General features: G+C 42.1%; 1 protein-coding gene and 1 long non-coding RNA gene across 2 annotated transcripts; one reads left to right on the top strand and one right to left on the bottom strand.

The window, feature by feature from the left end:
* Window positions 1-5,634: 5,634 nt before the first annotated feature.
* On the bottom strand, window positions 5,635-6,154 carry LOC133734550 (large ribosomal subunit protein P2-like). Its single transcript, XM_062162178.1, has one exon. It carries the CDS (start codon window positions 6,132-6,134, stop codon window positions 5,784-5,786), a length of 351 nt encoding a protein of 116 aa, XP_062018162.1. The 5' UTR covers window positions 6,135-6,154; the 3' UTR covers window positions 5,635-5,783.
* A 3,457-nt stretch (window positions 6,155-9,611) lies between these two features.
* LOC133732034 (uncharacterized) lies at window positions 9,612-11,176 on the top strand. Its single transcript, XR_009856912.1, has 2 exons — window positions 9,612-10,303; window positions 10,429-11,176. It is a non-coding gene; the product is annotated as an uncharacterized LOC133732034 (long non-coding RNA).
* Window positions 11,177-12,068: the final 892 nt, after the last annotated feature.

A 12,068-nucleotide genomic window follows, 5' to 3' on the forward strand; every position in this document is an offset into this window, starting at 1 on the left:
ACTGGGAATATAAATTTTGATCTCATATCTCCGCCAATCCTGCACCAGATTTGAAGCAACGAACATTCTTCGTTTGGCGCAGACTAACGAGATTCGACCGGTTAAAGACTTTCTGACGGCCGGTCGCAATGTGAAAGGAATTCATGTATTAATACTGTTGCTTCTTCTGGAAGATAATTTTGTTTTTCAAGTAGAATGATTAAATGGAATACTAATCTAATGGTCGACCTACCAAATATTAATGTCAACAAGAAGAGTATCTCATCTAATCTTCCAAGTAGTGCGATGCTTCCAACTCCAAAATCCCTGAATTGCTTTGTCTTGCAAACCATAATTGCTTATCAGAATACACAAATAAGCCCAAATCAGTGTGCTAGTTGTTTAAGAGTCTGTGAGTACTTCAATAGCTTAAGTTAGAGTTTATGAGAAATTATATATAAACTTCACGGGATTTGGACCCGAGGATTGTCCGGTGTATATCAAATCTGTTAGAATAAGTGCCTCTCTCTCTCTCTAAACCCTAGGTGTCTGGTCTTCCCTTAGGAGTGCTTGCCTGGTCCGACGGCACGCCCTCGCGGCGGCGTCGTCGGACAGGCCAGAAGGGACGTTGTGTCCTATGTTGTGTGGTCCAGTCGAAGGAAGGTTTGCAGGGTGACGGCGTCGCAACTCTGGGCTCGTGGAGTCTCTGACGCAGAGAGGCAGCGGCGAATAGAAGGCTGGTCGGTGGGGCTGGTGTCGCAGAATTCCAGGGAGGAGCGCGGACGATCTGTTTGGTGGGATCGGAGATCGTCGGACGGTCTGTTTGGCGGACGATCTGTTTGGCGTGGATCCAGAACCGGACGGCGTTGTCTGATGGTCTGGTGGCTACGATCGGATCAGACGGATCCGATTTCGTCTAGGTGGTCCGGATCCTATCTGGGGAGGGGCGGCAGTTCAAGCGGGAGGGCGTTAAGGGATGGTGATGCTGCTGCCGGTGGTGGCACGGCGTGGGAGCTTCTCGCCTGCGCGTGGCGTCATGGCCTCTGTGATGAAAACCTTGGGTTTGGGCCGGTTGATAACGTGGTCTGGGCTTTGCCCCTTGGCCTACTTTACTTTTCCTTTTCTGTTTTGTCTAATTATTATTTACTTTTAGTAAGAAGTGGCTTTATGCCAGCAATAAGTCCCAACCTTTTTTGGGTAGGGCGACGTGGGCTTGGTCCCGGTATGCACACTCTGTGTGCCTTGTCTGGCCTAGCGATGCGGCGAGCTATTTGTTTGATCAAATGGACGCAACCTCCTAGTGGCAGGATGAAATTGAGTGTCGCCGGATTTATTTCCGTGCGGCAACATAGTGGGAAAGTTGTGCTAAAGCAGGTAATTATGCTTCTTCGTAATAGAGTTCTCTTTCCGGTATGTCACCGCTATGTCAAAGCAAATAGAATAGCCATTTGTGCACTCTTTGCTAATTGGTGCTTGTTAGAATACATAGATTTTGTGGAGAATCCGGGTTTTAATCTAGGATGTTCTCTCTATGCTTATTGTCATTTGGGGTTCAGGCTCTATGTCCCCCCCTTATATTCTGCAATTTCATTAATCAAGGCTTGAGGGCAGCCGCACCAGGCCCACTTCAAAAAAAAAAATATATATATATATAAACTTCACGGGTTGCTCCAGGTCATGGGTTCGAGTCACCATGGGGGTAGGAGTGAAATCATTTGATCCTCTTTAAAAGTTTAAAAAGAAGAAAAAAAAAAAAAAAATATATATATATATATATATATATATAGAGGCCCGATCAAGGGCGGACGTCCGCACTGTCGCTAAAGTGCGGACGTCAATGCAGCAGGCGGCTTCCAGGCGGCGCCGGCTGGCCGAAGGGAGGCCGAAGGTGTCCCAGACCTCTTCTGGGCGGAGTTCGAGGTCGGAGGAGGTCGGGCTTGCCGGTTTCTGGGCAGCCACCTCACCTGCAGTTGCAGGTTCTGTGCAGCACAGCAGAACCGTCGCTGGCGACTCCATCGGTCCGCAGACCCCTCCGCACGACCCCCAGCATCCCTCCCGCAAGCCGCGCCGCGCCGTCGCCGCTTGATCGAGGCCGGAGCAGAGACGTCCGCACTTTTTCTGGGTTGCGGACGTCCGCTCTCGAACGGATCCGTATGTATATATATATATATATAAACACCACGCTTAATAACTCCTTCCTAATTTTGGAAAGTTTTAATATCCAATTTCACCTTAGCTAACAAAAATACGGGCAAGGTTGCACGACCCAAAAAGCAAATCCTCCTCGTTATGGTTGTTGTACGCTCAATTGATGCCTTAATTAGATAGTCGGGCAAACAAGGATGTATACTTGTATAGATGTGTTCTGATCGTCAAGGTAGGATTGACGTGATCATACTGATGAGCTATGCACGAGAGAGATATGGAGAGACAACAAAACTTAAAACGTACTATTTGAGTGGATGCTCAAAGCTCAATATTTAGCGAGAGTCACTTAAACAATGTTGTTTGGAGGCGATTTTCTTTGGCTAGCTTAATGTACCCTAGCTGCCTACCTCTACCTATCTGTGCCCTAGCCGTTTCGCCATTTCCAATCGAGATTTCCAATCGAGACTCGTCCGGTGGTGGCCGGCAGCAATGTCAACCTTGATCGTACTACTGTCATTTGCTTATGCTAGACGGGTGATGGTTCTCAAGTTGGCTCGGCTCGGAGACTAGACAGTGGTGCTCCGATTTAGTTCTGTTAGACTGCTCTGAGGTAAGTGAAGATGGGTGCAGTGGTTTTGATTCAGCGTCAGGCACGCGTGGGAGGGGATGTTCCAGGCAGTGGCAACAGTGCGTTGCTCTGTTAGTGACATCGAGGTGGGGGTGGAGCAGCTCCTCGTTCTTTGATGGCGGTGGTGGCGGACTTGGGTGCTCTTCAAGGATCTGCACAGAGGGCTAAGGCAGGGCTAGGTTGGGTCTGCTTGGACTAGGCCTTGCTTGGGCTGTTGCCTTGCCCTTTTCAATAGATTAGGTTTTCTTTTCAATAATTCCCTTTATTTTTAGGGAATGGTAGTAGGCTTCAACTCGGCCTATGCATTTTGTATGTTTTCTTTTTTCTAGTTTAGGTGACAAACTATTCAAGTTTTTCTGGTCTATCATCATTGAAGTTCTTCTCTGAGTCTTCTTAGAAGTGTTACATGTGTTTCGTACCACAACTACGTGCTTGGTAGGCACAAGTAGCAGTCTATATGTTTCCTTCGAAGGCGAAGTGAATTTGTTTAGCTTAGACTTGGAGCTTTATTGTCTAAGGAGTAGTTTATGTACCAATGTAAAAGTATGTGCTTGTGTTTCATGTATTGGTGTATGTACTATTCCGACCTTTGATTGGTTTCATTAATACTATGAACCTGCTCCACCCGTAACAGAAAGAAAAAAAAATGTTGTTTGGATGCATTCAATTGAAAATTGTTGAATACTTTGTCACCTTATTATTGTCATGTTTTCGGAGGTGTATTAAGTAAATGGCAAGATAAGAAGTTTTATTTTTTTATTTTATTTTTTTAAGGAAAGCTCTACAGTACTATCAAGTATCAATCGTAGAAATATAATGGATGATCTTATTATCAATGTTTGAACCAAATTACATATGTAGTTTTGGTTCAATTAAAAATGACTAGCCTTTAACTCGCGTGTTTACAAGAATAATTGAAGAGAGTAACGTGTGATACTGTGATTGTTTTTTTTTTTTTTTGATCAAAGAAGAACTTCATTAATAATGAACTGGTTACAACGAGTTTTGGGCAACATCTCTAACATAGAAATAGCTACTAGACTTCACACTGGAACTCTAATACTCTATAAAGACTGATTGAAAGACCCAAAAGGCCCCGACTCCAAACAAAGCCATTTTGCCAAACCGCCCAAACGGTGAGCAATCTTGGTGCCATCGCGTTTCACAAAATGACAACTACAGACTTAAACAAGACTAAGAGAAAACTTGCACAACGACTATATGGCAAAGACAACATACACAGGAACAGTGAATCCTTGACACTCAACTTTGTCAACACTAACTCGCCACCCAGAGTCCACTGGACCTACCTTTGATCGACCAAGCCTACACTCGTTGTGACTTCGAACCCGACCAAAGTGAATTGCTGGGTTGTCAGACCTGGGACTAAAGTAAACCCAACATCGTCACCACCTTAATGTCAACACCGTCAATCCACTACTGCTCCAAATCGCCATCGCCTCCGACCCGAAACCAGACAGGCCCGACCCACTAGAAGACCAAGGATGATTGTCTATGCCACAGCCAGACTTTTTCTGCTGACCCAACTCCAGAACAGGAACGACCCTCCAGACGACCAAAGAGAAGATTGCCTTTGCCATAACCCATACTGTGATTGTTCATTTAATTTTGTTTGTTTTCATTTTATGTTTATCTAACAATTAAAAATAAAAATATGTTTTACATTTTTTAACCTTTAAAAATAAAAAAAATACTGATATGATAATTTATTAAATAATTTTAGGTGTTTCAAAATTTTGGTTAAGCCTATGACACTAAAGTTAGGCTTCTCTTTATAGTAGTAGAGATATATGACAAACATCACATTACCATAAACTAGGTTTTTTTTTTTGAAGTGACTAGGTTTTCTTCTTTAATACCCTAATTTTTTTTTTTTTATATTTGTTTGTTTTAATTCAAAATAATTCAGAGTGAAGAAAAAAAACCCTATGCAGCAAGAGCCGCTGCCCTTCTCTACTAGTGCTTGTCGTCGCTCTATCAAGGATCTCATACCTCGTTTAAGATCTCGTTGGTGCCCGTTGTGAGGAAGGCATGGCCTACTTTGGATCCAGGCGAACTGGCGAAGGTTTGGGGCTGGGGTCTAATAATAACAAGGCTTCGGGCTTGGATCCATGATGGCTTCGCGCTTGTTGGATCCAGCTGAATCAACGCAGCGTCCTGATGCCTGAAAATCTTGTTTGAACCTTCAGCGAGGCTTTGCTGGGTGTTGGAGTTGGATCTAGGTTGTGAGGCAGGTTTGGAGTGTTGGACACGCAACAACCGCCACACTTGAGGTTTGGGTTTGGGTTTGGGTCTGGGCCCCAGGTATAGGGGTCATGAATCTCAGTAGATTTTGGTTTAAGGCGATGTCTCTACCATCTAGAGCATGGTCTCTGATCAACCTCTCTACCATCAGAGAGGTTGATCAAGATCTTCACCTGCTGTGATGGAGAAGAAGACCTTTTCTGAAAGAAAATTGCAATGGTAATTGCTTCGGTCGTTAGTGCTATGTCAGGAGAGACTACTCGATCTCCAAACACATTTATTATGAAGCGGCATGTTCATAGGTTAATAGTGCCAGTTTGAACTATATACACCACCAATATTACAAACAAACAAAACAATTACAATGGCTACGGCAGTACGCTGACAAGGATGAGATATCCTTCAATTGTGATCGTTGAGTCCAATATAAGGTAATTATGCCTCTCTTTTTGATTAATTCTGAACCGTTTGTGACTTTGGATTTTGGGCATTGATGAGGTTTGCTTTATACAAGCATCAGGGTTATCTTTTGCAGTAGGTTTATAAAGAATGAATTGCAACCTATTCATAAGGAGAGTAAGACGTAGATCAATTTGAAATATAAACTCTAATAACAAAAACCCGAAAGTAATAAAGAAAACCATGTCTTACAACACTTCAAAATCTAAACAAACAATTTTAGAAATAGATAAATCAAACGCAGTACTTGCACCGCGAAACCTCAAACACATCCATTAACAAGTTCTAGCTTATGAGTGATCTTTTAGTCGTCGTCGCCAAAGAGACCACCAATATCTGCATCATCTTCTTCCTCTTCGTCTTCAACCTTCTCTTCCTTCTTCTGCTCGCCAGCAGCAGTAGCTGCAGCACCAGCGGTGCCGGCTGCGGGTGCGACACCAGCAACTGCGCCACCAGAAGGCACAGATGCCAACTTCTCTCTTCCGGAGGCAACTACCTCGGCGACATCTTTTCCTTTTAATTGAGACAACAGCAACTCGATCCTATCGCTATCGGCATCGGCTCCAACCGATCCGAGAATCTTCTTCACATCATCAGCAGAGGGACTGGTGTTCCCTCCCAGAACAGCAAGCAAATAGGCAGCAACCACCTTCATCTCGTCTTACAATGGAAGAGGGCTTCTTCAATTAGGGCTGCTTCAATATTTACAGCGTGGTGGCTTATATAGAGTTTGAGAGAGGTTTAGTCGGTTATCCGACCTTGGCGGTTGATGAGGACGTGGAGAGCAAGTAACGAAAAAGCAATCCTCGGGCTTCAAGGAGGATCAGGTGGTGATCATGGTAAGTATCTACTTCTTATGGTAGGTATTACGTGGAATTATGGTGATTATAGTTTTATGGCATGGTAAGTATCTTATGCTATTACTTGGGCTTCAAGGTAACCGGGTACTACAAGGAAATACCATGCAATTTTTTGTTATTTTATTTTGTTTTCTATTCTGGTAAGGAGTAGATTTGTATGTAAAGACGAATAGAAGAGTTAGGGTTTGCATTTTGAGATACAAATACGGATACTCAAACGAATACAAATAATGATTGTGAGTTAAATCACATATGGATGAATCAAGTTTTTAGAAAATGACTCGTAAGTGTCACTTTGAAACTTTAATTAACCATAAGGCCACCAAAGTTTTATTGTACACATCAGGCCACTTCCATCTTCAAGTTATTTCATCTATGACAATTGTGCCCCTCTACAAACAAAACAAACCCTCTCTCTCTCTCCCTCCCTCCCTCTCTCCCCCATACCTGTAACCACCAACCTTTCTCAGGAGCTCTTGGACCACCGGAGCTAACTATCACCGAGAGAGAGTGATCGAGCCTCTCCACTGTTCGAATTGGTCGTCGGCCTGCTGGGAGAGAGTGATTAAGCCTCTCCACAGTTTGAATTCATTGTCGAGATTTCTGATGCGGGCCTGGCCGGAGGAGGTGTGCGTCACCGGAGGGAATGGCTTCATCGACCACGGTCAGAGTCTCCTCCATCTTCCGTTGCGACCAGATCGTCATCCTTGTCGTCCACAAGATCTGGTATGCGAGCGCGGGTCGTGGATCTGGTATGCGAGTTGAGGTCGTGGATTTGGAGCTAGGCTCCGGCGATCTGGAGTGACACAAAAATGATGTTTAACAGGCGACCAATGGTCTTTCTCTAAGTTCCCAGCGCTGTGATCTCCGCCGGAGACAACGTTTTCCAAGGTGTGGACAAGGAGGTGGAGGAGCGGGTTCAAGGGCATTTGTTCAGGTGAGATCGAACCATTGGTTCGACGACGATTACGGCTAGGTGATCTGAGAGATTACGGCGAGGTCTGGTTCGAATCCGCCGTTTGGTCAGAGAGCTATCCTCCGTCTCGTAAGCCCCTCTCTCGAATGACGTCGTTTTTTGGTGTGAATTTGAGTATATTGTTGAGCATATGTTGGGTGATTTCTCCATGTTCTATGCACAGAAAGCTACTTGATCTGACCTTGAAGAGAAAGCTACTTGTTCTGACCTTGAAAGAGAAAGATTGATACTGGAATATTTGTTTCTTTGATTAGCAAGTGATTAAGCTGGTGGGATTGACTAGATATGTCAATATGAATAATTTCGTGAGAGTAGCTTTTTTTCTATTGGTAGTAGCTTTTGGTTTTTGTGAGAGTAGGTTTTGGTGTTGGTTAGTATAGTTTTTGTTTTGCTTGATAGTAGCTTTTGGTGATGGTGAGAACAGCTTTTGTTGCTGGTGATGGTGACAGTAGCCATTTTTTGCTGGTGAGAGTATTTTTTTGTTACGGTGACAACAGCAAGCTGGTGACAGTAGCTTTTGTGACCTCGTTGGAAATCACACCAGCGTAGCTTTTGTTTGTGATAGTAGCTTTTGTTGCTGGTGATAGTAGCTTTTGTGACCTCGCCGGAAATCTCACCAGCGTAGCTTTTGTTGCTAGTGATAGTATCTTTTGTGACCTCGCCGGAATTTTTTTTGAATACAGATACGATTACAGATATTGATACAAAACAAGTGGATATTTAAGACCATGAGAAAAGTTGAAGTGTATCTTTTCTGAAAAGGGAGGAAAAAAAAGAGAGTTTATGAATCCAAATCAATATCTACATCTACCGGATTACAGATATATGGACCACTAATTTAATCCATTTATTATACTAAGTATTACTAGATTTTAATTGGGCTTCATTTTTCGCCCACTTCTCCGCCTTAACCTACATATCTACAATGATAAGACTATGGCCCCGTTTGGGTTTGCTTCACTTTAAAAAAAATCAGCTTTTGTTCAAAATTTTAGATTTTATTATGTTTGGTAAATAAATAAAAAGCAGCTTCAATTGAAAATTATAGGTCTCTGGCAGCAGATTTTAGAAGCAGCCCAGATGTTACTTTTAGAAGTTGTTGTGGATCAAAACAGGCTCTGCAATAATTTTATGTACTAACAACACTTTTAAAAATATTATTTACCAAATACGAAACTGTTTTAATTCACAGCTGATTATTCTCAAAACACAGCAGCAACAGTTTTTTTTTAAAGTCACAGCAATCCCAAACTAACCCTATGTAGCATGGACCAGTTCTATTGTAGCCCATCTTTTTATTTGGTCTGGACTCTGGACTATTGTAGACTTTAGCAATTAGCGCACACACATCAATACAAGCATACAACTTTGCTCCGAGTTTTTGTGACAATTAGGCCTGCTTGTTGGTTGGGGACATAAAAACAAGTTGATAGAACCTCTCCATGTTTTTTTGCCAAGAAAAGAAGAAGAATGAATTTATGTTTTTTTAACGATTATTTAGTGATAGTAATCTGAGAAAAAAATTATGTTCAACTACCCTTAAATTTAGATTCAATGGTGGAAAGAATTATTTTTAAGTTTCAGTTGTTTTATTTTTCACCATTAAATGTACATCCAAGAGTTGTTGAACATAATTTTCTTGCTCAGTTATTGAGCATACGAACACAACTATATTTAGTTAAAAAAGAAAAAAATCAAATTACAAACTTTGATATATGTATGTGTGTGTGTGTGTATAATCCCTCAAAAAGCATTTCATTAATAAATGAGCAAAATTATAGCCTTAAGCATAACTAGATATAGTGAAACAAAGTTTGATGGCTGCGAGGGCGGGGATCGGTGTTTGGGGCTTTGCGGGTTGCAGCGATAATAGCAAACTCTGGCAAAATTGGGGTGGTCATCGATTTGCTACTTCGGCGGTCGAGGATGATGATATCAAAGGTAATTCCAGTCCTTCTTAGGTGGCGGCGATCATTGAAGTTGGACTGAGATTGGGTTTGAGCGATGGTGGTGGAGTACGATTTCCCTGCCGAAACTAGAACCAACTTTGTCATGCTCTGAAATGGGCTATGGGGGCAGTGACGGCAGTGCTGACGGTGTTCTCGATGAGTGGGGCAGCTACTTTGATGCTAGGGTTTCATGGGAGAATAGTTGTTGGGCCTGGGGTGGATTTTTTGGATCCTGGGTTTTTTGTTTTTATTTTTAGTCTTATTTTCATAATGAGCATTCTTCCTTTTGTACGAAAAGATAATGAGCCTGCTTTTTTCTTTTTTTGAGAGGAGAAGATCGATAAGAGACAAGTTGCTTCTTGATTAATTTTAGGATTAAATTTTGTTTAGTCCCTGTACTCTGACGTTGTCCTCGTTTCAGTCCCTGACATTCTCATTTAATCTGAAAAGTCCTTAATATCACAATTTCCATTTAATTGGTACACTCCGTCCAATTGCTCCGTTTGTAGGCTGACGTGGCATTAAAGTCAACGCCAACTCAGCCTTTTCAATTGCGAAATGTCCATACTATCCATGCCCTTTATTATTCTGTTTATCTCTTCTTCTTCCCCATCTCTGTCTTCTCCTTCTGTTTATCTCCCTCCTCTCTCCTTCTGTTTGTCTCCCTCCTTTCTCAAATGATCAACCCCAAATACTCCGCCTCCGCCTCGCCTCCAGCCTCGACACCCAGATTGAGACCTATATCGATCTTCTCCATCGTTCTGCAATTCTCGATTTGTGTGAGCGAACGAAGTACAAATCCAAGACGTTGTGCCTCAACCGGCGGTCCATTTCGACATCGGAGGCGTCGTCGGCGCCAACGACTGTCTTTGCTAAGAAGCCCGAGTGCTTCTTCACCATGCTGAGCAGTTTGTATCTGCGAGACCAAGAGAGGCCCATGATCGAATCACTGTGACTCCATGAAATCACAGTGATTCGATCAGAATCTCCAGAAAAAGATCAATACCCAGAAGAGGCCTCCTTCATATCCATCTCATCAGTAAGTTCAGTTTCCCCAATTTTGGGTTAAATTTCGTTTCTTTACTCAAATCAACTTTCAATTTTTATTCTTCTTTGCCTTAGTTTTTGTGTATTTTGGGATTGATTTGGGTTCGTGTCTCTCAGAGATTTGAGATGGACGGAAACAAAACGACGCCTTGAAATGTTTTAGAATTGGGAAAGAAGCTTTGGACAGCGGAGATTGCAGCTGTGCCGTAAAGTTTTTGTCTAAAGCTCGTCGTTTTGATCCGTCGTTACCGATCGACGATATGTTATCGTCGGTTGAGAAAGACTTTGATCCTTCGCCGACTTTAGATGGCATTAAAACCGTCGACGGGCTGTCCATGTTGGGTTTGGGTCAGCAAGTGGGTATACGGAGAAGCAAGCTACGATTGTGAGGCAATTGAAGAAGAAGAAGGATTATTGTGAGATTTTGGGGATGGAGAGGAGTTGTAGTGTTGAAGATGTTCGAAAAGCTTATAGGAAGCTGTGTTTGAAGGTTCATCCGGATAAGAACAAGGCCCGAGGTCTGCTGAGTATGGCTCTAGTGGGTTAAATGCTCGGACTGTGCTGCTTGTGCTACTTATTTTGCTTCTCAACTTCATGCCGTCTTCGGAGGGGATTTGTACGCGAAACACCACATTGTGACATGTTGAAGCAGTTTGAGGCGGCAACTTGATGTCTTGAACTGAAGGTCCAATTTCTCCTGTTATCTTATGCTTTAGATGATACAGAGTTCTATCTATTCTAGACAAAATGTTCAATAAGTGATTCTTTGCTATTTCACTCTTGACACTGACCTTAAGCTTGAATACCCAGTGTTCTTTGTATTCTATCTATTACACATGCTACCATTGATGGTAATTTTCAAAAACTGGTGTTCTATATGTGATCAACTATCCATTTGTCCGTGTTGATAAAATGGCTCTTGGTGATTTCATAAAAAAATTTCGTTTGGTAAATAAGCATATAACTTGACAGAGGTTTAGTTATATGAAAATTTCAAAGCCACAATTGTAGAGATGTTTATATTACTTTGAAGGGAGCAGCTGATTTTCGAGTCTTTGTTTTTTCTCCATGAAATCACTGTGAAAATTTCAATCACTTTGGAGGGAATTTTTGTTGTAGGAACTACCAAAGCTGGTGTCAATGTTATCAGTCTCTGGAGCAAAATTGTTTTGTTCCCTTTTTTCTTTTTTCCTTTCTTCCTCTGACAAATCTGAAGTGATTTATGGTCATTGTCCTTAGAAAGAGCATGATATTATGCGTTCGTTACTTGGTGTTTGTTTTGGGAAATTTGTCTATTTGTTGAAGGAAAAAAAAAAAAAAAAATTTGGCCACTAGATTGTCTCTATTTTAACTGGGTGTAATCTTATTGTTTATGCTTAGGGTTGACCAAAAATTTTCAGTACAGTTGTCTTGCTTTGTAAAACTTGGTGAAGAATGGGGGAAAATGCAGAAGGGGTATATTGGTTATTTTACAGGTTACATGGCAAGCAAATTGCTGAGGTGGCGTGGCTTGGATGGCCACATCAGCAACTTAACAGCTCAATTTAACAGAATCTTAACGGTGAGGACCTATCAGACGGAAATTGTGACCTCAGGGACTTTTCAGATTAATTGAGAATGTCAGGGATTGAAACGAAAAAAGGGTCAGAGTATAGGGACTAAACAAAATTTAATCCTTAATTTTATTTGTTCTTGGGGTAGCTCTGTTTATTGTTTTTGGGCTTAATAAAAAAAAGGTGGGTGCGCTAAAGGTGTAC

Source organism: Rosa rugosa, chromosome 2, assembly GCF_958449725.1.
Source record: "Rosa rugosa chromosome 2, drRosRugo1.1, whole genome shotgun sequence".
Classification (NCBI taxonomy): Eukaryota; Viridiplantae; Streptophyta; class Magnoliopsida; order Rosales; family Rosaceae; genus Rosa; species Rosa rugosa.